The sequence below is a fragment of the Pseudoliparis swirei genome, chromosome 20 (assembly GCF_029220125.1).
Source record: "Pseudoliparis swirei isolate HS2019 ecotype Mariana Trench chromosome 20, NWPU_hadal_v1, whole genome shotgun sequence".
In the NCBI taxonomy this organism is placed as follows: Eukaryota; Metazoa; Chordata; class Actinopteri; order Perciformes; family Liparidae; genus Pseudoliparis; species Pseudoliparis swirei.
The window spans coordinates 6,910,072-6,936,636 of NC_079407.1; the positions used below are offsets into that span (position 1 = coordinate 6,910,072).

Sequence of the window (26,565 nt, forward strand, 5' to 3'; positions counted from 1 at the left end):
CAGACTTTAAAATATTGATGTACACTATTGAAAGTTAATTTAGGTGCCGCTCCTATGCCGTAACCTACTGTACCTACACAGCAGATGTGTTGTTTTTATATGCCACCCCCCACCTCCTGTTGTCTCACTTTAATTACTATTGCATAACTCCTCTTTTCATTATTGCCGTCTCTGTTGTACAGACTGCCAGTGAATTACTGGTGAAAGCTATGAAGCCAGTCGCTGATCATAAAGAGACTGGGACAACTGGGATGCATTATGTACTAATTAAGTCTTTTGCCTATAACTTTGTTGTTGTGTTTCTTTCCATTATAGATACAACAAAATGCTACATGCGTGCGATGATAATGTAGAAGATATAACACTTTATCTGGCTTTGGTCTTTGTTTTGGAGAGAACATCTTAGATGCTAATTCTTCCAGGGGCACAGTAACATATGAAATAGGATATGTCACTGACTTAAAAAATCCAAAACAAGTTTTTTTCATTTCTTTGTCATTTTTTTTATTTTCAAAACATGAAAGTGTTCAACATTTCTCAGCATCCTGAACTCAGCGACAAAGAGGGATCGATAACTCGAGTCCTGATTGGAGAATGAGGTAACAACATACCAATTGTCTCAAATCCAAACTCAAAGGAGCACAGTGACGTCACACAGGCCCATTAACCCATGCGCTGCGTTTCATAACGTCTTGCATGTTGCAGCATCTGTATGTTTATACATTAAGGTTATTGGTACGGCTTCTTTCACCACTTGGTCAGTGCGGTTATTGTTGCACTCTTTCATGTTTTGCTACATGGTGGCTTTAAGTCGTTTTCGGGATACTTAGATCCCAGTCTGGCGCTCCACTCCCATAAATAGCCGTCCCCTGAAGCAGCCCATTAGTCCCAGACCAGGACCGGGAGAGGGGTGGGGGAGAGTGGTGAGGTCGGCGCGTCGCCGTCATGAATCAAGGGGGATGGGACAACGTCACGCGCAGCAATCCTACAGCCTCGCGCGTCCAATGAAGGCTGAGATTGGATTTGCCAAGAGAGGTGGGGGGGGGCGGAGACTCCCACTTCTCTCTCCGTGGCTGGTCGCAGAGGGGCGGGGCTCCGTGTGGCGTTTGACAGCTGCGAAGGAGGAGAAAAAAATGTATAGCACCCATAGAGCTGCCATACTATCACAAGGTACCGGGATGCAGCGTGGCCCTTTATAGCCAGCGAACGCCGTCGTAAATCTGGGGCCAATTAGAGAGCACTGAAAGAAGAGCGGGTGGGTGGGTGGGGGGGGAGTGGGCGGTGTGGAATTTCTTCTTTTTTTTATTGTACATAAAAGTCTTGGATTTCGGGGGCCATGCATCGCGCGTTCTCGTTCCCGGTGACTGTGGAGCGCAGTCGGACTAAGGAGCGCCTGGAGGCGAGTCTGACCGGGCTGTGCGAGCTGGAGCTCCGCAAGCAGCGGCAGGAGTGCCTGGTGCTGGGGGCGCTGGCTCTGGGAGACCCTCTGCTCGAGGACCGCTCCAGAGGAGAGCTGGCGTGCTTCAGCAGCTGGGGCCAGGAAAACTTGACACTGAGGCGCCAGCTGGTAAGAAGTTTGAGCGTCTTTATTGTTCTTCTTTTCTTTCGTGCATGTTTTTTTTTATTCCGGAGTTCTCGCCGCACATCACCCCACCCCTTGTGTTTGGGAAGAAGAAGAAGAAGAAAGTCCCACATAGTTTTGAATTATCAGACAGTTTTCTTTTCTTTTTTTACACCGTATAATAATCCGCTTGACCGTCACATGGACTCTCGGTCTGGGCAGCGCCTTTTGTGTCGAGCTGACCTCTATCTGAGGGAAGAAAAGTGACAACTTGATTAATAGGCCCTGTGTTTGAAAGGATGTAACGCGCTTCTGTGCTTCGGGCTGAGATGTCTGCCTCTGGGTAACGAAATCAGGGGGTGGAGCAGCCGCGGTTTGTAGCCCACAGCGACTATTTAATGGCCCATTGTTCCCCCATCATGGACTTATGAAGCCTTTACTACTTAACACGCTCTTATTTCTGCTCTCTGCGCATCATTAAGGAATTAATTGCACATCCCGCTTGTATGTTGCTGTTATTCTTACGTCATAAGAAGCTTCCAAATAATTGATGATGTGGCTTTTTCTCACGTCGAGCTCGAGCGAAGTTGCGACAGTACATGTCCCCCATGTGAGGATCAACGTGAGAAAACAAACTGGGTTAACCAAGAATAATGTGTGACAGCATAATCATCTCCCACAGAAAGTTTCACGCATCACTGAGCCCGGCGCTGTAAATACATGGTTTTTTCTTTTCTTCTTTCTTTCTTTTTAATGGTATGTACGTTTCATTTCATTTCTCGTTATGCTGCTTGATTACATTTGTTTTGGAGGTCTGAGTGTGTTGTTTGTGTTCGGCGGCTGTCTCAACATTGCTACAATGGGGAGCCATTATGAAAGAGGGTGGAAAATAAATTTAATCAGCCGCCTCCTCTTCACACCTCCTTCTCTCCTCCCTCCTGCTCCTCTGCTGGGGGTCTAACAATAGGCGCATATGGAGCAGAATACTAATGATTGGGACCGAGGCCCCAGTGAGAGGATAAGGCTGTGGGTATGTGGCATGATATGATATATGGGCCCTGTGATTTATTTTGGCCTGAATGATTACTCATCATGTGAGGACTGGTTTTCATCAAACCAAATAGAGAGAAGGGGGGGGGGGGGAGTTAATTTCATAAACCAATCTGAAAGAGTATTACAGGGTCAAGTCTTTCCTGTGCAGTGTGCACGCGCACTGCTCTTATGAATCCCCCCCCCCCCTCCGTGCTGGTGGAGCTGTCAGCGCATGTCAGCCCGGCGTCTCGTCCACACGCTGACGGGAAGCAGCACATCTCCAAACCCGCTGGAGGAGCGACGCGCATGGCTGGGATACGTTTTCATTTTTTACCATGCAACGCGTCTGCAAGTTGATGTTTATGAACTGTTACGCGTACCCAAGCGTGCGAGTAATTACACGGGGCACTCCTCGGAGAATACTTTTTTTTTTTCTCCCCTCTTTTTTAATTTTTATACACTGTTTTTGAAGTCTCAAATTGAGTCCTCAGGTCACTATCTGCGTCTCAGCCAAACACCCAATCTCATCTCCAATGTAGGTTAAAGTCTCCAAATGCGCAGTTCACGGGACACGACGGACCACAGGCCGGGACGGAGGCCTTTCCTCCCGTACACAGTGCGTGGTGTTGACAGCTGTGGGACGCCAGACAGCAGCTGTGAAAGCATGAAGCTCTGACCTCCCTCAATGCTCCCTACTGCGTGCGTTTGAAGAGAGTGGAAGAGAATGCATGAAGTGTGTGTGACTGTGTTACACACATCTGTGTGGAGGAGTTTAATTCTTTTTTTCTTTTTTTTAGAAGCTTCGATTGATCTGCTGTTTTATTTCGTCTCGTGTGTACTTTCCCTTTCCCCTAGGATTTGTGGGCATGCGTCTTCAGTATGTTTTGCTTTCGTCATGGGCCTAAACCAGTGTGTGTGTGTGTGTGTGTGTGTGTGTGTGTGTGTGTGTGTGTGTGTGTGTGTGTGTGTGTGTGTGGGTGTGTGGGTGTGTGTGTGTGTGGCCTTGTGTGAAGAGAAGACTACAGCACATCATTAGTGAGACCATCGGGCGGGTCGTCTACTCGGTGGATCACTGGACGGTTTCCTTCCGCTTTTTGTCGACACACGAAGACAAAGGGGGGAACCCACATGTCTGTGCGTTAATAATCTTAATTTGTACACACCTGCACTGACCTGCAATCAGGGGAATGAGTCTCTGAAAACGTATGAATATACACGTCCACACAGACTCAAACATGATGTCTCCAGACGTGCCATGAAGTGGACTCTGAGCCGGTGCCACACATGAGCATCGCTGGGTCTCTGAAGAGACTCCATTCACAGCCGGCCCACCCTGCCTACAAGCCACGGTGCACGTACGGAGCATGCAAATGGACGCCATTCACCGCGCTTATGTAAACACTGGGCCCACCTCCGTGTAAACTTCTGTCAAATTTATAATTCATCATTCAAATGTAATCACCATATTAACATAACGCATTTATAAAGTGTGTGTCTATTTAAAGAAAGAAGGGGTCAGTAGTTTAGCCAAGCACTGGGACCGGCGTCATGATGTCTAGTGTGTGTGTGTGTGTGTGTGTGTGTCTCAGGCCTCCCACAGCCTTCTCTGTAAGGAGCCAGTCACAACATTGCTTCAATTATAGAGCGTCCAGCAGTGCTGCTCCAGGCCTCGTGTGTCCTGTTCCATGCACTTTTATATCCTGGCCTCCTCAGAGATCTACAGATTTAAAACCTCCTTTCAACAGCCAGGGTCCAAATCAAGTCTCTTTTTCTTCTTTTTTGGATGGCAGAATTTCAAAGTCTCGACACTGGCCCTCTATCCTACGATCAAACGCTGGTTTCCACCACCCGGCCTGGAGATTCTTGTGTCGAACGGTCTCTCACTTTTTCCTCCACGCTCGCCTGTAGCTGAAGATGAAACCTGGGCAATCAGTCGATAATCTTACACTAGGCTGTCCTGGACTCACATAACCTGCCGCAGCCGGTCAGTATTTCTTTAATTGAAGGAGCAGGCGGTCCTGATGTGCTGTAATATCTTAATGGCTAGGCGAGTCCCTCACCCCCGCGCCCCCCATCCCCCCACCAGCCTGGAGCCAGGGATGCAGTAAAACAGTAATCATACAGTGTGCAGTGTCAAGGAGACGGTGGGAGACCATTAATAATGGAGTGCAATCAAAAGCCCGGCTTGCAATAAATATGGTCCCGATGACAGTATGACCCGACTCCTCCATGTTGTCTGGTGTCTGCTTGGTTTGTTCATCCACAAAGGTGTGATTGGCTAATAGCTCCATGGCGTCCGCAGGCTGCGTATACATACACACTACAGTTCAAAAGTTTGGGGTCACTTAGAAATGTCTTTATTTTTTCAAAGAAAAGCACTGTTTTTTCAATAAAGATAACATTAATCAAAAATACACACTATACATTGTTAATGTGGTAAATGACTATTCTAGGTGGAAACGTCTGGTTTCTAATGAAATATCTCCATAGGTGTATAGAGGCCCATTTCCATCAACTATCACTCCAGTGTTCTAATGGTACATTGTGTTTGCTAATCGCCTTAGAAGACTAATATCTGATTAGAAAACCCTTGTGCAATTATGTTAGCACAGCTGAAAACAGTTATGCTGGTGATATAAGCTATACAACTGGCCTTCCTTTGAGCTTGAAGTTTGTAGAACAAAATTAATACTTCAAATATGAATCATTATTTCTAACCTTGTCAATGTCTTGACTATATTTTCTATTCAATTTTCAATTCATTTGATAAATAAGTGAGTTTTCATGGACGACACAAAATTGTCTGGATGACTCCAAACTTTTGAACGGGAGTGTATGTGCGCGTGCAGACGACGGCACGGTCAACAAAGTGGCGGCAGGCAATCAATTATGTAAATGATCATTATTGATGAATTGATTTCCATCCGACTCCCCTCCTCCCAGCTACTTCTCGACTCTGCGCCGGTATCCGCTCAAACGAAGCTCCCCACTCTTCTGCTTCTGTCACACAAAACCATATTGATGTCGTGACGCTAATGCTTTGTTTATAGTCAGACAAAAAGCACTCTTGTTGAGACAAAAGAAAGGGCCGTGTTTGGGGTGAAGAGGTTGTGTGGGTTGCGTAGGTTAGCTTGGGTCAATTGCCCCTCAGAGGCATTTGCATTATGAGCGCGTTTAATCTGCAGGACAATGGAGCCCAAACTCCCACCGACCAAAACATCACTCCAGACCTCGTTTCCCGTCGTTTGCTTTTCTCTTGACAAATTGTAGTTTTTAAGGAGATAAATCGCGCACCGAGAGACAAGCACATGCTCTGTTCTCGGAGGTGAGGGAGTTATGTAAATGGTATTCGGTCCAGAAATGTGACAAATGGGACTTTTAATGAACAAGAGTCCACGGATATGCTAGCTGGATGCACCGATAGTCACAGTGGTTCTTTGAGCTAAATACTAACATCCGCAGGTTAAGCAGGTAACATTTTGACCATGTGCATCATCCTCGTTCAGTGTGTTAGCATTTTCTAACAAACATTCAAGACAAGTATTTGGTCACAAACCACAGTTTTGGACCAGCGCAAATATTGATTTGATGATATCAGTAGAAGAAGGGTCGAGGGTTGTAAAGTAGTTCTGAAACTGGGCACTTCGCAAATGATGGGAAACAGGCTTCCGGACGCGCGTGAATTAAGTTATCAACATTTAATGGCAGGAAGGGTAAAACAAACAGTCAAGGCCTCGCGATCGTGCTCTTCATCGGCTCCTCCACCCTCCTTCCGGCCTCGAGAATACCTGTGGAAGAGACCCGATTTCTCTAATCCACGGAGTTTTATACTCAATGTCCCTGGCCCCGGTCAAAACGTCACTTCCGGTCAAGTCGCTAAACAAGTATTTTCACAATAAGAGTCCCGTCTTGTTATTGTCCGCATTAAAGTCACCTTCACAATAAAAGTCCCTGTTATTGTAAGTCACTTCACGGAATTCAACCGGCCTCGTCAATCTATAATACGAACATACAGTCACTCTCATGCAATATACATTAATTCTTGCCATTTACATTTGCATAGAGTAAACATTACCCCTATGCTTCAAAATACATGAATAACAATATCAATATTCTCCCTAATATTTTCTATTATATTATCTTTCTATATGTATTAATTTAAAACATAAGACCTCTGCAGATGTTATCAAAATAAACTATTACAACCTAACAGGGTTCACGGAAGTAATTAGTTAATCCTGACTGGAATGTGAATGTCTGTAGCAAATTCTACCGGCAATCTATCCACAGGCTTTCGTCATGTCTCCAAAAAACAAAACTGTTGGCACCAGTGGGAAAGTGGAAGATTGACCTCAGTGATTACAGTTCAGACTTCTTCTGCTTCCTCAATGCTAAATGTATTCTAAGGATTCAACACTCTGCATCGCAGTTCTTTAATTCCTTCTTCTAGGCTACATTCTCACAGACCTGATGGATATGTTAGAATACATATTAACCTCGTGGTGGCAATCGAGGAAAGGTCAAGGGGTTACCATATTCGGTAGACATTTCCCTCGAGGCACCATGAATTATTAATTGTTTTAATTCATGGAAATCCATCACATAGTACATAAGATATTTCACCCTGGACCAAAGTGCTGGGCAGAAACTGTTTTTTTAACAGTGGATTTGCACACCAAAGGACTTTTTCTTAATTTTTATAGGCAGCAATTTATGGACACAGACACACAAATGTACAAAGACAGTGCTCGGGGAGCGCAGACGACTGTAGCAGTTTTCTGACAGGTGCTCCATCATCGCAGGTTTGTAATGTGTCTCCCTGCGACTAGGACATGCTCAATCTTATGGTAATGAAGTCTCTTAATGAGCCTTGAGTGTCAACGGTATCATCTGAAACAAAATGGTGTGTGTGTGTGTGCATGTGTTCTACCTATCTTGTGGGGACATCAATCTGCTAACACAGTCACATTGTGGGGTCTCACAATCCTTTTTGGGACAAATGGGGACAACATGCAGATAAAGGGTCGGATTTGGGCTGGTAGCAATTATTGTAAAATTAAGTCTTCAGGAAATGAATGTACGTCATTGTAATTGTCATCATGTGTGTGTGTGTGTGTGTGTGTGTGTGTGTGTGTGTGTGTGTGTGTGTGTGTGTGTGTGTGTGTGTGTGTGTGTGTGTGTGTGTGTGTGTGTGTGTGTGTGTGTGTGTGTGTGTGTGTGTGTGTGTGTGTGTCAAATCCATGTGGACAAGCTTGCGTGCAATTGTCTGCAGATGTCAGGATGTGTGTCGGATGATGCTGACATTAGATCGACGCAAAGTGTGTGTGTGTGTGTGTGTGTACGTGTGTGCGTGTGCTTGCGTGCGCACGCACAAACGGGCAGACCTCCCCCAACCTTTAGAGGCCTTGAGCCTTGAGTTGTGCGTGTAAGAGTGTGTGTGTGTGTGTGATCGATCACACGGCAGACCTCCCCCAACCTTTATAGGTCTTGTGTGTGTGTGTGTGTGTGTGTGTGTGTGTGTGTGTGTGTGTGTGTGTGTGTGTGTGTGTGTGTGTGTGTGTGTGTGTGTGTGTGTGTGTGTGTGTGTGATCAATCACATGGAAGACCTCCCCCTAACCTTTACAGGCATTGAAATATTCATGTTCTGAATCACTGCTTCAGCTGGAAGAGCCCAGTGTCAGATACGGCTGCACAGTGGTGACCTGCGAAGTCCTCGGTTGTATTTCAGCAACCAGTCGAGTAGAATCTACATCTGAGTTGTGGCTCTTCATGTTTCTGCTCATTTGGGCCATTGTACAAACAACATAATTACAATGAACATTTTATTTTTATCAGATGGAAATGTCCGTCTTTGGAAATAAAGTCACTGCTACTTTTAACTTCTGCTCGCTGAATTCTCGTCTATTTTACACACACTTTATTAAAATGATTACTTTTTACTATTCTATTCAAACACAACCGTGAAGGACGCACAGCTGTGTTTTGGGCAAACGAGTAATTTGATTGCAAAGAACTTCTTCCTTTGTTTTTTGAAATCACTGATGGTTTCTTCTTTGTGTCTAATTAAAAAGTAATTCTCAACAGAGCAATCAAATACACACAGCAACAAAAACAAACAGCCTGTGTGTGTGCTGGTGTTTCAGAGTGCCCTTCAGAGTTCTCCATGGGGCCTGATGCAGGCGCTGGAACAGCAGGTGGGAGAGCTGAGGATCGACACGGAGGATGGCTGCCATGATGGCGCCCAAGGAGACGCAGGCGACAGTCGGCCCAGTTCTGGTACTTCCACAGTTTTAACAGCTTTTTAAATGTGCTCTTGCTTATTTCAATAAAGGGTGGATTTTATTTCGTTCTTTTTTTTAAACACAAAATCTACGCACGGAAACTCATGTTTCTTTGTCTCTTTGCATTTGGATATCCGCCTGTAATGAGTTTGTTGTTTATGCTCTTATTGTCCGTTCGTACTCCAGATGCTTGTAATTTAGTTTTGGTGGAAATATGTTTGGGAAATACACTACCGTTCAAAAGTTTGGGATCATCCAGACAATTTTGTGTCTTCCATGAAAACTCACTTTTATTTATCAAATGAATTGAAAATTGAATAGAAAATATAGTCAAGACATTGACAAGGTTAGAAATAATGATAAATATTTGAAGTATTAATTTTGTTCTTCAAACTTCAAGCTCAAAGGAAGGCCAGTTGTAGAGTTTATATCACCAGCATAACTGTTTTCAGCTGTGCTAACATAATTGCACAAGGGTTTTCTAATCAGATATTAGTCTTCTAAGGTGATTAGCCTCTATACACCTCTGGAGATATTTCATTAGAAACCAGACGTTTCCACCTAGAATAGTCATTTACCACATTAACAATGTATAGTGTGTATTTTTGATTAATGTTATCTTTATTGAAAAAACAGTGCTTTTCTTTGAAAAATAAAGACATTTCTAAGTGACCCCAAACTTTTGAACGGTAGTGTATGTTGAGACACTGCATCAAGAAGCATATTGTTCGAGAACTGTGATGATCAGTGAACTATGATGAAGGAGATAGTCAATAAAATATAATGATTATAGTCATCCCCCCCTCTCTTTCTCTAATTGTATTTCCTAGGGTTCTATGAGTCGAGTGAGGGTCAATCGCCTAAAGGAAGGTCTTGTTCCACCGAGCCCACAGAGACAGCCTCCCCGTGGGCACACACCAACGACAGGCCGAAGTCTGTGGGTAAGAAAAAGTAGCCGAGGTGCACAACTACACATCAAATGTTCTTGTTCTGTGCGTAAGTGAAGCAACACACATTTTGTGCGAGTCATTTTACTCTCTGCACTATCAACCGTTAGAAACGGAGCATGTCATCGTCTCTTCTTCTCCTTTATTCTCACATCAAGAGAAGGCGGCAGATGTGTTATCCTTCTCTGGTATCTATTGTCTTGCAAATAATCCAGAGACATTAACAACAACAAAACATCGATACAGCAGGAAGTGAGCGGATCAGGTGGAAAGAACATGCTGACAGAGGCATACAAGCACACTGTTTCATAAGATCTAATAGTCTATTAACTAAAAACATGTTTGAAATCAGCCCAAAGGCATCGATCAGATGTGAATCAAAGCTTTTAGCCCCTGACGTCTTGTAGAGTAGAGGCCGACTTTGCATTCTGAAGTGAAGATTGTCTTGTTTGTTTGTGGTATAATAACGATGCCCCTGCACCTTGACCTACAACTATATCATTTCTGTTATTAGGAGACCCCTTAATAATGAATGCAGAATTGGATGTGCCAGTCCTACGCACCACCCTACCCCGCTCTTTCTCTGCCCCGTACCCGCTTCTGGAGGGCATCGCCGAGGAAGGCGCAGCGGTGGACTTCTGGCAGTGGGACAGCAGCGGAGCCAGCGGGGCTTGGCAGCAGCCGCCGGCGGAGGGTCACGTCACCGAGGAGGACTACGAGCAGGCGTTGAGGGTCGAGGGTTACATCCTGAGTCTCGTCCAGCGTCACACCCTCGCACCGCGGCCGTGTCAGCCCCGCACCACCCTGAGCCCCGAGCCCCCGCACTGCGGTGCCTCCGGACACAGCTCCCTACACAGGAGAACTCCTTCTCTTACCACAGAGCAACACTCTCCTGACCCCCACTTCCAGGCCCACGTTGACCTTTCAGCAAACCCTAAGGGCCAGGGCTGGGGTTGTGACCTGCAGGAGGGGGAGGCCTGTGGAGGAGAGGCCCCATCTTTGGAGGAAGACTGTTATCTTGCTCTGCCCCACCCCCAGTCCAGGCCACACTCCCTGGCCGAGAGGCTACAGCCACCTTTGCCCCCCCGGGACCCCAACGGCGGTCCTGGGGCTATTGGTATTTATTGTGAACCCCCATCCCCCCAGCATTACTTTCATCCACAACTCCCTATTCTTCCCAAACCCACTTTAGTCAGTGCTCAGTATATCCCTGGACACGCCTGCCATGCCCCTCTGCGCTCCCCCAGACACTACAACCCGGAGCAAGCCCAGCCGAAGCCCAATCGCGTGGTCACCTCTCCTGAACACCCAAAGGCCAGAACTTCGAAGAAGAGCCACAACGAGCGACAGAGATCCAAGAAATCGAGCAGTAAAGCCAGTCGCTCCCAGTCTGAAAACAGCCTGCTGGGCCAGCGGGTGTTGCCAGAGCGCCGGTACAGCACCACCGAGAGGCACCAAGGCAGAGGGGATCTCGCTCAGAACCAAGGCCAAGTCGCTGGAAGAAAGGCGGGCAACGCGGGCGACAACGGGAGCCGCCGTTGGTGCTCCAACCTGGAGCTCAGCCAGGACGAAGGGGAGACGGCAGCAGGGCCGTCGCACCGACGGCCGCCGCGAAAAGTTCGGCCCAGTCAGTCTTGTCCCCATTCCCAACAGCAGAACTACCAGCAGCAGCAGCACAGCCAGCGCTGGCACCCCGGCCTCCAGGAGAGAGCCCCTCTCTGTCACGGAGAGGGGGGCTACGCCGCCCCCGCCCCCGCCGGGTCCGAGTCCAGCATGAGCGAGGTGTACTCCCCGGCCTCCAGCTCGCTGTCCAGCGACTCGGACGAGAGCGGGGGGCTTGTGTGGCCCCAGCAGCTGCCGCCACGCCTCGCTTCCACCTCCTCGTCATCCTCACCTTCACCACAGGCGGCTGCCAACGCCCCCTCTCAACCAAAGGCCTTCGTCAAAATCAAAGCCTCCCACGCGCTCAAAAAGAAGATCCTCCGATTCCGCTCCGGCTCCCTCAAAGTCATGACTACCGTATGAGGAAATACTCGTTGAAACCCAGAAGCGTTTCTACGGTTATAAAGCCATTGCCATAGCAACACTGTGGCTGCTACTCTCGGTCACCAATCATTTGTTAACTAACCCATCCAGATTTGATATGCCACCTACCTCTAATTTCAGTGCGTTTGTAATGAGAGACTTTTACAGGATTAAAGATCACCTGGTGAAATGGATCTTGGAGTTGACCGCCATCAGCCTAGCGGGCTTTGTCCGGCTCTAGTTGGTGTGATGTATAGTTACGCCAGTTTGTAAGTCTTGACGCCGGTCGGCCTGATAGTCAATTCCTCATCGAGTAATTCATTCTTACGGTGTTTACACAACAAATAGGAACATTGTCAAAAGCTTCAAGTCTTGCCAAACACCAAAGCTCTAGAAATGATGTAGAAATGTGAAATATGGGTACATTCAAACTATTAAGACAGGTCCACAATTTGACAGTAATATTCTTGGACGTTTCCTGGAAAGAAGTGTGAAATGATTCACATTATTAATAGAATATTCCTTCATGATTGGAAAGTTCATGCTCACAATGTGCAAGGTTATCTGATTTTTACTGCACTGAATATAAGCCTGGAACTAATTAATTCATGAATTATTCATTTGAACACTGTCTCTATTTTCTAAACAAATCAGAACCAGATTTCCGGGAATTATTAGGTCATCATTCTGAAACTACAGACCCATGAAATGAAGCACTACTAAAAACACGGCTTCCGTGTGTGGTAGAACTTGAAGCTTTAGAGTCAGGACTTGTCTCGCAGTGATCTCGTGTCCTATAGAGGAGAAAGGCAGGAGTGAGTGAGTTTAAAATGGGATGGTCTGAGTGTTAATCTCTACGCAGGTACTCAGCCTCTTTGTAAACTGCTACAGGAACCAATGAGCATCAACAGGTCTGTGAGTAAAACATGGGGTTATAGAGGCCATAGTAAGGGGCCGGTGTATATGCATGCATGCACATACAGTATGTATAAGTGCACATATTAATTGAAACATAGGGACACAGAATTGGACACTCTTGTAAATATGTGTGTTTCTGTATATACCATCACGTGGCCTTGTTTGGAATGAATGTAGTTTGTAAATAAAGGCTTTTTCTCTCTTAGCTTTGGTAGTTTTGTTTATTCTTCAATTGCTCTGGCACAACAAGACCCCTTTAAAACATCATAAATTAACATGCATATGCAGTATAGGAAAGTGGTAAAAAAAGAAAGAAAGAAGATAATACATTTACATTTCATATACTTCTGTATAAGTGGAGTATTTTAATTTATTTGACAAAACCGCAAACATTACTAAATTGTCCTATTTGTCTTGAGGGTTTCACACACTCTGTTCTACATGCACCTCCATCCACCTCCATCCACCTTGGTCGTTGAGCATCAGAGATTTAGAGTGTAGCTCCCTCTTGTGGTCTATGCATGGTAGGCTCCTGTTATGCAAGAGGACATACCTTGTCTTAAAATGAAGTATGACAAGAACAGTTTAATAATGATTTAAAACAACAACCTTGAATTATGACAAACAAAAAGCAACAAAAAAAGATCATTTATAACAGAAATGCCTTCAAACACGGCTTGAGATCATCCTTTCGGAGGAGCGTAAATGATACGTCGTTATTGTTGTGTAAGACATGAGTGTTCACAGGAAATATAGCTAAATAGTTCCTGATTTGCCTTCGTGAGGCAGTCCTGATAACATCTTTGCCTTCCATTCAACTGCATCAGCAAAACTCTTTCCTATAACAGCTTGTAAAACCACAGGGTTGGGCTGCTCACGAGTTCAAACGTTGAAGTGTGTTCTTGAGATGGAGTTAGATGCACTTTTTCTTGAGATGGACTTTGTTTGAAAAGGTTCATTCTCAGTGATGCCACGTTATGGTGTTCTGAAGACCACGTTCAGCACCGCGGTGGTCAACACAGCCTCAGATGTTAGTGGTCTCCTTCGCATTGCTCGAGCTCTGGGTGTCGGTATTCGCGATGCTCACCTTGGTCGTCGGGTCCTCGCTGATGAAGTGCAGCACGCTGCGCAGGGAGCGGTTCATGCTTTTCTTGAAGCCCCGGCCCAGACACACATAGAGCAGCGGGTTGAGGCAACTGTTGAAATAGGCCAGGCACAGCGTTAAAACATGTGCCAGGTACACTTTGGGTCTGTGGGGGGAACTCCGAGGGATCGTCAATGTGAGGAAGTCCACAACGTGCAGTGGGAGCCAACACAGGAAGAAGCTCAGCACCACCGCGACGATGACCTTCAGCGTGCGCTTGGAGCGGGTGCGACCTTTTGACATCCCGCCCGTTGCTCTCATATAGACCACCGAGTGACAGACCACGATCACCACGAGAGGGATGATGAATCCCACCAGGAAGCGGTAGGACGTGACGAGCCAGGCGCTGAGGTAAGTGTACACCGTCACGCACTCTCGCTTGTCTTCACCGGCGTTGATCTCCTTGATGTAGACAAACTGGGGGATGCTGCCCACCAGGGCCAAGCACCAGACGGCAACACACCCGCAGGCAGCCCGCTTGGGCCGCCTGTGGTTCTGACACCAGACGGGTCGGCTGACCAGCATCCATCGATCCACACTGATCAGAACCAGCTGCAGGATGCTGCAGAACATCAGCAGGTGGAACAGGCTTTTGACTAACGTGCAGGCCAGAGGCCCAAAGTGCCAGTGGTCGTCATGGGCCAGAGGGACCATGAGCAGCGGGAGGGAGAGGCAGCACAGGAAGTCGACCAGCGCGAGGTTGAGGAACCAGAGGGAGGTGACAGAGCGGGGCATGCAGAACCCCGTCACCCACACCACCACAGCGTTACCGGGCACACCCAGCAGGAACCCGATGCCGTAGAAGACCAGAGCCGCGATCTGGATCGGTTGAATCGCCGGCGTCAAATTGTCGGAGATGTCTGTGTAATTATAGTCGGGTAAATAGGTGAAGTTGAGGTTTTCAAAGTCTTCAAAGGAAGCCATGGCTAGTTTAAGCTGTAAATTGAGAAACAATTGTCAAACATTACAACAAAACACGTTGACATTTTCATTATAAGTAGATGGACGTGATTTAATTTGGTGTGGGACAAATGTTTAATGTAAAAAGAATATTAACTATAGATACGTCCATAAACACAATCATAATTTAGGATCAATTTGAGATGATGAGTTGAATAATGTTATAAATATGTCAAATCTAGTGACAATTAAAAGAAATACAACTTACAGTTTCAGTGGCCTGGAAGGAAGTTATGAAGCCGTTCTGCTTTCAAGTGGGTTTTATACGCTCTCACACACACACACACACACACACACACACACACGCACACACACGCACACACACACACAAATACAGACTTGCAAAATGTCCCTCCTCAAAAAATGAACATCTTCTTTGGTAACAGTTGAATTTAAACCCCCAAAAAATATGTATTTGTGTTTATACCCCCTTTGTATACGTATCGTGATGTTTCTTATCTATTCTTGTTCTGCTGCTATTCCACTTTAAAAAGGATTGACTTACACAAATGAAAACATAATTCAGTCTGGAAGAGTTTGTAGATAGTTTTAACAATAATAATAATAATAATAATAATAATAATGATAATTATAATGATAATAATAATAATGATAATAATTTCAGAGATTTCATTTTTCTGTTTAAAAGATATTAGTGGATTTATGAGATTAAATGTTATACTTTAATTTTAAAAACGTAACAAAACCCATCAGAAACCAAAAATAAGTAGTATATGCATTAGCCTAAACACAAATGAGAGTATCATAACAGAACTACATTCTCAATGGTGTCTACAACTGTTACTGAATAGCAACTCAAGCTGCCTGTCTTTTTTGGTTCAACATGGCCGACAATTTAATGAATATTTCACTCCTGTGCGCCAGAAATGAACAAAGTTCAAGACCGTGATTTTGGTAACATTATAGATATTTCTTATTTTAAGAGCCCAACAATAGTCAGCATGTGTCACCCACATAATGAACGGGGAGGAATAAGTAACATTTGGATGTGGTCATCTCAAAATGAATCCTCAAAAGCCACCTCTGGGGTCAAAATGATGACCATGACAAATATGTTTAATTATGGTTCAGAGATGAAGTGACGTATAAATTAACCAAGCACAGACTAAAGAAAATCAGTTGCCAGAGCAGGATGTTCTCTTTTACCTCATGACATCAGTGAGCCTTTAGAAGGTAGGCGACAGCAAGGGAAATGAAACATAAAGAGACAACGTCAGCAAAAGTTTGACTTAGAAGTAGTAAAAAAAGAAAACGCGAACTCAGTACTGCTCAAATCTCTGCTGCCGACGTCAGCAAGTTGACTTCTGCGTATGAGAATGTGTGATTGTGTATTTTGTGTCTCTGTTTCCATGCCGACAAGATATTCATGCATGGATATTCCTATTCGTGTAAACAGAAATGTCGGAGTCGGCGTGTAGCGTGTTTATTGGTGTTTGACCTCGAAAACATATTTGGATAATTTGTGTTTTCCTCTTCGTCAACGTTGGCGTTCTGTTCAATCTCCGTATCATGTCAGTGTCAAACTCTGGGTTGTGTTGTCATAGTTGTTGCCACAGGCCGATCTGCAGGATGTTTCCTCACTGGGTCGCCGAGGTTTAGTCAGTTGAGGGCTGGAGCGCTGCTCGGTGGAAGGGTGGGGGTGTCATCTCTAAAAGCATCCGACTGAAGGTCTGCAGGGACAGAAAGCACACTGTCTTCATCCGATGTTCTCGAACCATTTACACCAAACAACTAACACATGATATTCCTGAAACTGGGACACAAAGTTAGCACGGCCTACTTTTCTCTCTTATTGTCGATGTAACCTCAGTGTATTTTTTCAAAATAAAGGCAAAAAGGAGAAGCTCGTAGAGTCTTCGAGAAGAGAAGATTATAAATGTAGCTCTATAGGATGTGTTTTCAAATTCATTAGCTTTAAACATTACAACTTTAGAATACAATACATCAGATCTATCAGATAATCACATTTGTAAAGAAATTCAACATGTTCTTGTTGGTTATGCAACTCGTGTTTTGTCCAATCTTTAGTGGTTTAGTGGTAGCTGGATCGCATGTGGATACTGAAAAGACTCAGTATGGACTTTGGTGTTTTGCTTTTGCTTTCCTCAGTGATCAGGTTATTAAGGTATTTGGGTTGTTGTTTTTAGGGTGTTGTTATGCGTACACTTCCGTTCAAAAGTTTGGAGTCACTTAGAAATGTCTTTATTTTTCAAAGAAAAGCACTTTTTTCAATAAAGATAACATGAATCAAAAATACACACTATACATTGTTAATGTGGTAAATGACTATTCTAGGTGGAAACGTCTGGTTTCTAATGAAATATCTCCATAGGTGTATAGAGGCCCATTTCCATCAACTATCACTGCAGTGTTCTAATGGTACATTGTGTTTGCTAATCGCCTTAGAAGACTAATATCTGATGAGAAAACCCTTGTGCAATTATGTTAGCACAGCTGAAAACAGTTATGCTGGTGATATAAGCTATACAACTGGCCTTCCTTTGAGCTTGAAGTTTGAAGAACAAAATTAATACTTCAAATATTAATCATTATTTCTAACCTTGTCAATGTCTTGACTATATTTTCTATTCAATTTTCAATTCATTTGATAAATAAAAGTGAGTTTTCATGGAAGACACAAAATTGTCTGGATGACCCCAAACTTTTGAACGGTAGTGTATATAAGATAAGAAGATATGTGATATAACATCCTATCATACAGTGCTCCTTATTTGGTGGTGGTGGTCATGAAATATGAGCTCACTGAATGCTCACACACATTTTCCAACTAAAATTAGAGAAGTGTGATGGCATAAGTGCTGACTGTGTGATCATCGACAGCATTTGTTTTTTTGGGGGGATTATTCCGATTTTTTATATTCATGACTTCTTCTAGAGGCTTTTAAAAGTCATTATAATCTTCCAAATGAAGGTCATCCAAACAGAGAAAAGATCATTTGGAGTGTAAAGCAGAGAGTATGATACAATGTCCCACTCACCAATGAGTGTCAAGCCATGGTGCTCGTTCAGTATAACAGACGTCTCCTCCTTGTCTTCTTCTCCCCAGTCTGCAATGTTGGCAAGGGGGATGCACTGCTCCAAGAACAGGTCCTCCTCCTCTTCCTCCGTGTCCATGTTCTCCGGAGGCCAGCGCAGCTCTCCGCTCTCCACCTCGTTCACCTCCGTGAGCTCCACAACGATGGAGGGTAGACGCTCCCTCACGTGTTCGAGGTCCAGCCTGTTAAAGGTGGTCTCTGGGTCCAGGATGACCTCCACGGGGTCAGGGAAGATCTGCAGGACAAGGGGGAGAGAGAGAGCTTATTAAGAGATGAGTAGAAATGTCCAACCCAAAAGTAAGTTTAATTTACAGATAAACACGTTAAAACCGCATTTGTGTTAACAGTTTTTTTATCAATTCACACACACACACACACATTCGCAATACTGGACCAGCTCCTCTACTTATTGTGTTTAATGGCTTTTAATTCTCATTTGTATCAGCATTTGTGTCACGACTGTCTAGCATGTTGTGTTGCAGTCTGATGGTGGAACGTACCTGGAATGACAAACGTTGGTCCTTCTTTTGCATGTCTTCACAGTTTGGATCTCCGCTCATCTCCTCCATGTATCTGCAGAGGAAACAACGCCATAACAGAGACTATAGAAACAAACATACACTGGAAAGGAACAAGCAACATTCTCACCGTGGAGACGTTCGCCTCTTTTCGCCAATATGAAGCCTGCCTAAGTAAATATTTAATTATTTTGGAAACAAAGGTCCCCCATAGTTTTGTACAAAGGATCTCATTCTAATTGATCATATTCTTGTGAAAAAAAACACTCAAATCTTCCACACTAAATATAGAATATCTTTGGATGCCAAGTGAAAGATGTTTTCCCCCGTAGAATAATACAATAAACCCTTCAAAAACTGCAGTGACTGACAGCTAACTATGTGGAAAACTGCCACGGGACATTCAGCCAACACACACGGCCTTGTTTGTCTCACTCTTACATGTCGGTGGGACTTTACTACACGCATCCCACAGCACAGCAGAGGTCCACAGTGGGACAGTCAGTGAGTGGCATGGGATGAAATCAATCCATCGGTTTTCTATGAAACAACCCCCCCGACACACACACACGCACATACAAATACAGTATCGCAGTGTCCGACATCCAGGCTTCTGATTGGTCAGAGAAGTTCTGCCCTGCATGTCTCTGGCCAAAGCCAATATGTGTATTATGTGACTGTGTGTGAGTCCCCTAACACACACACACATTGAAACACACTCATACTCCAGATTATCGCAAAAGGGGTTTGATACGAAAATAGATTATGTCATCCGTCGCTCATATTTTTGTTTTCTTACACGGGGGCCAGCACAACAAAAGTGCTGTTTTTCTTTTTTCTTCTCTTCTCAACACTTTTTTCCCCAAACATCAAAGTCGCCTCTGTTTTCTTTGAAGCCCTGATCGTTTTTCCCATTATCAAATTGTCTGGTCCACAGTCTACACGACGTATCTGTGAAGTAGTCACTTGTTTCAGTTACAGGCATGAGCCTGTGTACACATCCATCCTGCAGTAGAGAGGGTCAGCAGCTTCAAGTTCCTCGGCGTGCACATCTCCGAGGACCTCACATGGACCACGCACACCACTCACGTGGTGAAAAGGGCCCAACAACGCCTGTATTTCCTTAGGCGACTGAGGAAATTCAACATGGCCCCCCGCATCCTCAGAACATTCTACACCAGTACCATCGAGAGTGTTCTGACAGGTTGCATCACCGTCTGGTACGGGAACTGCACCGCCCTGGAGCGTAGGGCACTACAGAGGGTGGTGCGGTCGGCACAGTACATCGTTGGAGGTGAGCTTCCTCCATCCTGGACATATACACCAAGCGGTGCGTGGCCAGTGCAAAACGGATGCTGGAAGACAATAACCACCCCGACCACAAACTGTTCACCCTTCTACCGTCAGGCAGGCGATACCGCAGTATCAAGTGCCGCACAAACAGACTGAGGGACAGCTTCTTCAGTCAGGCCATCAGGCTGCTGAACAAGGACTGAGACCCTCATTAACACTACACACCAGAACATATTCTGTGAATATCTATGGCCATGGTGTATATTTTATTACATTGTTTATATATATATATATTGTATATATATATTGTATGTATATACATATATATATATAGTCTCAAAAAAGTGTATATTTTATTACATTGTTTTATATATATATATTGTCATGATGTATATTCTATTACACTGTTTTATATATATATTGTTAATACTTTCTTCTTTTTTGTGTGTGGATATTGTATAGTTTATTCTCATTCTTATTCTTTTTTTAGTCTGCTACTGCTGTCGGGTGTTTTGCACATAAGAATTTCACGAACCGATTATACTTGTATAAAAGGGGATGTGACAATAAAAACTTGAAACTTGAAAAAAAAAAAAAAATCTGTTTATTGTCTCCAGAAAAGCCGACGGGGGATTAAGAAGGACTGAGGATCTCTCCGAATCCTCTTTTCATCCCCCTCTCCTGCTCTTGCTGTCATTCGGAGGCTCGGTGTAATGACACAATCTGTTCATTCTTGCTTACATTGCATTTGAGAGAGAGATCTAATCTCCAATATTTCTGTTTTTAGACCCTGTGTCGGGGACATTTTGGTATTGCGTTAGTCACATTACACACGCGCTACGTCAAACTCACACAGTGCAGCAGAATCATTATATATCAGCATGTATGCAAGCCGGTATACGCTGCACTCGATAAACCCCGAGTCCAAATCAAAGCATGGCTTGTTAATCACGTAAATGAAAGGAGATAAGATCTGAATTAGCTTTTAGCTTTTAAGTTTTTAGCTTTTAGCTTTTAATGGTCACAGCTGGCTTAATATCATAATGGACGGTCATCTGAAAATGATGCGTATTGAAAATAACAGATGGTGGTTTGGAACGGTATGTTTTAAATGCAGAATATAGTGATATACTGTATCTCCAGGTTAAAACTATGTAGTTCTATACATTGATACCAATGAACATTTGCCTTTCACACACTTCTGTGGCAAAGTGCCGCCTCATGAAGCTGATGTCGCCTGTTCTGAAGACTGTAGATCTTGTTGTAAGATTTACAGCGTTTCCTCTTTAGGTTTCTTTCTTTCATTTAGATACATGCGAGTACACACACGTGTCGGCCAGTTTGAGATGCGTGTAGTACAATGAGTTTGAACAAGTGATCATTTAAAATATTGCATCAGCTGATAATCTCTCTCTCTCTCTCTCTCTGTCTGTCCACCATCCCTGATTTTTCTTTCTGACTGCCACATGTGACACATTCCAGGCTGAGTGTCTCTGTCCACATCCTCAAGTTCATTGTATGATGTGACAAATGAAGAAACACTAAGCCAGGTCGCCAAAACGAGGACGCCCTGTTCTCGTCTAAATAGGATCAGCTCTGAGAGGATGTTGTCATTTTTGACCCACTTGTGAATGTGCGCAGCCCTACAATTCAATTTCTGATATTATGCTTCTGACAACTGTGTCACACTAAGCTGTTTGTGTGCCACCTGTGATGGAAACTTAGAGCGTTTATGATGAAGAAGCTTAACCTCCATGTAATCCCCCTCATACACACTTCCTCTAAACACCTGCACGTTCCAGCTCGGTCAACAATCAGTCCACAGGTGCAAACATGCAGTCACAATAAAGTTTCTGCAATGACCACAAGCCCATCCATCCATCCATCCATTCTCATCCGCTTATTCCGGGGTCGGGTCGCGGGGGCAGCAGACCCAGCAGGTTGACCCAGACTTCCCTCTCGCCCGCGACACTTTCCAGCTCAATCTGGGGGATCCCGAGGCGTTCCCAGGCCAGCCGGGAGATATAATCTCTCCAGCGTGTCCTGGGTCTTCCCCGGGGTCTCCTCCCAGTAGGACGTGCCTGGAAAACCTCTAACGGGAGGCGTCCAGGAGGCATCCGAATCAGATGCCCGAACCACCTCAGCTGACTCCTTTCGATGCGAAGGAGCAGCGGCTCGACTCCAAGCTCCCTCCTGATGTCCGAGCTCCTTACCCTATCTCTAAGGCTGAGCCCGGCCACCCTACGGAGGAAACTCATTTCGGCTGCTTGTATTCGCGACCTCGTTCTTTCGGTCACTACCCAAAGTTCATGACCATAGGTGAGGATTGGAACGTAGACCGACCAGTAAATTGAAAGCTTCGCCTTTCGGCTCAGCTCTCTCTTCACCAAGACAGACCGGTACAGCGCCTGTTTTACTGCTGCAGCTGCACCGATCCGCCTGTCGATCTCCCGCTCCATCTTACCCTCACTCGTGAACAAGACCCCGAGATACTTGAACTCCTTCGCTTGGGGCAGGCACTCTGTCCCCACCTGGAGGGAGCAATCCACCGGTTTCCGGCAGAGCACCATGGCCTCAGATTTGGCGGTGCTGACTCTCATCCCTGCCGCTTCACACTCGGCAGCAGGACGCCCCAGTGAGTGCCGGAGGTCATGGTCTGAGGATGCTAACAGGACCACATCATCTGCAAACAGAAGAGAGGCGATCCCAAGACCCCCAAACCTGACCTGCTCCACCCCCAGGCTGCGCCTAGATATCCTGTCCATGAAAATCACAAACAGGACCGGTGATAAAGGGCAGCCCTGGCGGAGACCAACACCCACCGGGAACGTGTCTGACTTACTGCCGAGGATGTGAACACAGCTCCTACTGCAGGCGTACAGAGACCGGATAGCCCGTAGCAACGGGTCCGGAACCCCATACCCCCGCAGCACCCCCCACAACAATTCCCGAGGGACCCGGTCGAAAGCCTTCTCCAAGTCCACAAAACACATGAAGACTGGTTGGGCAAACTCCCAGGACCCCTCGAGGACCCTTGCGAGGGTGAAGAGCTGGTCCACAGTTCCACGACCGGGACGGAATCCGCACTGCTGGTCTTGAATCTGAGGTTCGACCAGCGGTCGGAGCCTCCTTTCCAGTACCCTGGCATAAACTTTCCCAGGGAGGCTGAGAAGTGTGATTCCACGATAGTTCGAGCACACTCTCCGGTCCCCCTTTTTGAAAATGGGAACCACCACCCCGGTCTGCCAGTCCAAGGGCACTGTTCCTGACCCCCATGCGACATTGAAGAGGCGTGTCAGCCAAGACAGCCCAACAATGTCCAGCGCCTTCAGCATCTCAGGGCGGATCTCATCCACCCCCGGCGCCTTGCCACCAAGGAGCTTTTTAACAACCTTAGCGGCCTCTGCCAGGGATATTGGTGCGACCCCCCCCAAGTCTACAGGCACTGCCCCCTCTAGAGGGGACATGTTGGCCGGATTTAGGAGTTCCTCAAAGTATTCTTTCCACCGTCCGACGATGTCCCCTGTCCGGGTCAGCAGCTCCCCCCCCATGCTGAGAACAGCCTGGGGTAGACCCTGCTTTCCCTTCCTGAGCCGTCGGACGGTTTGCCAGAATCTCTTTGAGGCCGACCGAAAGTCCTTCTCCATGGCCTCCCCGAACTCCTCCCATGCCCGAGTTTTTGCTTCCGCGACCACCGCAGCTGCAGCCCTTCTGGCCTGCCGGTACCCGTCAGCTGCTTCAGGAGACCCCTGGGCCAGCCAGGCCCGGTAGGCCTCCTTCTTCAGCTTGACGGCTTCCCTGACCCCCGGTGTCCACCACCGGGTTGTTGGGTTGCCGCCCGCGACAGGCACCGATGACCTTCCGACCACAGCTCCTGTCGGCCGCTTCCACAATAGAGGCTTTGAACATGGTCCACTCGGATTGCATGTCCCCAACCTCCCTCGGGATGTGTGAGAAGTTCATCCGGAGGTGGGAGTTGAAGACCTCCCGGACAGGGTCCTCGACCAGACGTTCCCAGTTCACCCGCACTACACGTTTGGGCTTGCCAGGTCTCTCTGGCCGACCCCCTGCCATCTGATCCAACTCACCACCAGGTGGTGATCAGTTGACAGCTCTGCTCCTCTCTTCACCCGAGTGTCCAAGACATACGGCCGCAGATCAGATGATACGATTATAAAGTCGATCATCGATCTCCGCCTAAGGTGTTCTGGTACCAAGTACACTTATGAACCACCTTATGTTCGAACATGGTGTTCGTTATAGACAAGCAGTGGCTAGCACAGAAGTCCAATAACAGAACACCACTGGTTCAGATCGGCAAGCCGTTCCTCCCAATCACCCCCGCCAGGTCTCTCTGTCATTGCCCACGTGAGCGTTGAAGTCTCCCAGGGGAACTATGGAGTCGGCAGGCGGCACCCTTTCCTGGACCCCTCCGACCGACTCCAAGAAGGCCGGATACTCTGAACTGCGGTTTGGTGCATAAGCACAAACCACAGTCAGAGCTTTACTCCCCGCAACCCGTAGGCGCAGGGAGGCGACCCTCTCGTCCTCCGGGGAAACTCCAACACAGCAGCGCTCAGTCGGGGGCTTGTGAGTATCCCCACTCCCACCCGGTGCCTCACCCTGAGCAACTCCAGAAAAGAAGAGAGTCCAACCCTTCTCCAGGAGCTTGGTTCCAGAGCCAACGCTGTGCGTGGAGGTGAGCCCAACTAGATCTAGTTGGTACTGCTCCACCTCCCGCACCAGCTCCGGCTCCTTCCCCGCTAGCGAGGTGACGCCCACGTCCCTAGAGCTAGTCTATGTCGCCGGCGATCGGCCCGCCCAGGTCCCCTGCCCAGCCTGCCGCCCGGTCTACATAGCACCCGACCCCGATGATTGTCCCTGCGGGTGGTGGGTCCACAGGGTTGCTGCTCGATGTCGTTTCTTCGGGCTGAGCCCGACCGGGCCCCATAGGCGGGCCGCCACCAGACGCCGCCGACGAGCTCCCCTCCTGGGTCTGGCTCCGGGAGGGTGCCCCGGTTTCCCTTGTCCGGGCGAGGTGACTAAAGTCCGTGGGCTGCTTTTCATCAGGGTTTTTGAACCGCTCTTAGTCTGGACTCTCACCCGAGACCTGTTTGCCTTGGGAGACCCTACCAGGGGCTAATGCCCCGGACAACATAGCTCCCGGGATCACTGAGCCTCTCAAACTCCTCCACCACGTTAAGGTGGCGATTCACAAGCCCAATTCACAAGCCCAATGATCTCCAATGATCAGGGATATACACACATGAAATGCCTCTACACCCCCCACACACACACACACACACACACACACACACTCCGCCCCCCACCACCCACACTAAGATTAGTGTGAACAGAAAGAGGAAATTGTAATAATAATCTTGATAGCAAATTAAGTGTTAAGCACTTATTTTTCTGTTACCTTCACTGTATACACTTTCATTTATATTTTATTTTCATTTTCATTATGATTCAAATTCTTAAATGTAATATGTCCTGCCCTGTTATTTTATTGTATTTTATTGTACTATATTGTAAACATGTTCAAAGACATTCTCCCTGGGGGTGAATGAAGTACATATCTAATCTAATCTAATATGAACAACTGGATTTTTTTGTCTCTCTACAACCACTTTCGTATCCATTCAGACGGATAATAGTGAGATATATGGGCCACAACCTGATTAGGACAATGTTACTTGCAACACGCTGTTCTTATGCAATGAATGAAATGAGGTGAAGACATTCCGAGGTCCCATTACAGCAGATCATGAGGGTTTCCTATTCTACACATCTCTCATTGCGTGATTAAAACCTATGCTCGGGATTACAGAAAACCTGCACCATTTAATGGGCTTGAAAGCTTCGCGGCAGCTCTACTAAATGAACCATAAAGCCAGGGTGTTTTAGCAAACTGCTCTTTTTCAAAATCAGCCATGGCCATTTGCGATATCGATTTTAAAGCCAACATGGATGATAAATTGCTAAAATGCTCAGAAGAAATGTAAACGTCTAGTTCACTCACAACTGAGCAAACCTTAAGTGATGTTGATAGTACGATTCCCAAAACAGCTTCCAATGAAACTGTTTACTACTCTGATGAGTTTGGGCAGAGTTTAACTCCTCCCACCTTTCTGTTGGACTTAGCCTGGTCGCATCAGAAGATACACACTTCCACTCTTCGCCTGCATCAAGAGTGAGCTTTAGTTGTGGTCAGGCTAGGTGTCATGTTGAGTGCATTCAAACTGGGAAAAACCCAGTGTGAATACTATTTGCGCCTGAAACACACACACACACACACACACACACACACACACACACACACACACACACACACGCATGTCAGCATCCTCTTACCCCTCACTTGAAGTCCGGCACATGTCTTCTCCATCTTGGCACAGCTCCACGGTGGTGAAGCATGTCTCCTCCACAATGAGTATAGGTGACACTAGAGGGGGCGCAGGAGGAGGTGAGCAGCCCCCACAGCATTCCCCCTCCGCAGAGGCCTCAGCCAGGCTTTGGGCCTCCAGGGCGAAGCCTGGATAGGGGTAGGGGGGGTCCCGAAACCCTCAGATGTCCCGGAAGTTAAGCGGAGGATCAGGACACGGTTGTGTGCCTGATTTCCTTCTTTTTTTTTTAGTTAAGACAGCACCTTGAGATGAGTCAGTCTGCTATCCCAAAGTCCACATGCGTTCCTGTGTCCCCCGTATCCAACTTCCTTCCTCATGTCTCGCTCAATATCCCTCCCGGTCCCACCCCACCCAACTGCCAGGCTTTGGATAGGAGCAGGATTAACGTCTCTTTCGATT

The 26,565-nt window shown here is 46.4% G+C and overlaps 3 protein-coding genes across 4 annotated transcripts; 1 reads left to right on the top strand and 2 right to left on the bottom strand.

The window, feature by feature from the left end:
* Positions 1-1,310: 1,310 nt before the first annotated feature.
* LOC130210605 (dapper homolog 3-like) lies at positions 1,311-12,969 on the top strand. Its single transcript, XM_056441053.1, has 4 exons — positions 1,311-1,567; positions 8,737-8,869; positions 9,705-9,815; positions 10,336-12,969. Exons 1-4 carry the CDS (start codon positions 1,337-1,339, stop codon positions 11,844-11,846), a joined length of 1,986 nt encoding a protein of 661 aa, XP_056297028.1. The 5' UTR covers positions 1,311-1,336; the 3' UTR covers positions 11,847-12,969.
* Positions 12,967-16,126, bottom strand: c5ar1 (complement C5a receptor 1). 2 transcript variants are annotated; one of them, XM_056441055.1, is made up of 3 exons: positions 16,036-16,126; positions 15,077-15,112; positions 12,967-14,844 (listed from the first exon to the last, which is right to left on the bottom strand). In XM_056441055.1, exon 3 carries the CDS (start codon positions 14,830-14,832, stop codon positions 13,789-13,791), a length of 1,044 nt encoding a protein of 347 aa, XP_056297030.1. In that variant the 5' UTR covers positions 14,833-14,844; positions 15,077-15,112; positions 16,036-16,126; the 3' UTR covers positions 12,967-13,788. The 2 variants fall into 2 exon arrangements, with proteins under 2 accessions (XP_056297030.1, XP_056297029.1); XM_056441054.1 differs by having other exon boundaries at positions 12,967-15,112.
* On the bottom strand, positions 15,914-26,488 carry lbhl (LBH regulator of WNT signaling pathway, like). Its single transcript, XM_056441056.1, has 4 exons — positions 26,114-26,488; positions 18,446-18,518; positions 17,889-18,180; positions 15,914-16,559 (listed from the first exon to the last, which is right to left on the bottom strand). The coding sequence occupies exons 1-4, from the start codon at positions 26,134-26,136 to the stop codon at positions 16,489-16,491; spliced, it is 459 nt and encodes a 152-aa protein (XP_056297031.1). The 5' UTR covers positions 26,137-26,488; the 3' UTR covers positions 15,914-16,488.
* Positions 26,489-26,565: the final 77 nt, after the last annotated feature.

Coding starts and splice junctions, on each gene's coding strand:
- lbhl (XM_056441056.1), bottom strand. CDS start 26,136: ATGTGCCGGACTTCAAGTGAGGG. Junction 18,519..26,113: donor TGCCGGACTTCAAGTGAGGG/GTAAGAGGATGC, acceptor TTTCCTCTGCAG/ATACATGGAGGAGATGAGCG. Junction 16,560..17,888: donor CCATGGCTTGACACTCATTG/GTGAGTGGGACA, acceptor CTGTCCCTGCAG/ACCTTCAGTCGGATGCTTTT.
- c5ar1 (XM_056441055.1), bottom strand. CDS start 14,832: ATGGCTTCCTTTGAAGACTTTGAAAACCTCAACTTCACCTATTTACCC.
- LOC130210605 (XM_056441053.1), top strand. CDS start 1,337: ATGCATCGCGCGTTCTCGTTCCCGGTGACTGTGGAGCGCAGTCGGACT. Junction 8,870..9,704: donor CGACAGTCGGCCCAGTTCTG/GTACTTCCACAG, acceptor TGTATTTCCTAG/GGTTCTATGAGTCGAGTGAG. Junction 9,816..10,335: donor CGACAGGCCGAAGTCTGTGG/GTAAGAAAAAGT, acceptor TTCTGTTATTAG/GAGACCCCTTAATAATGAAT.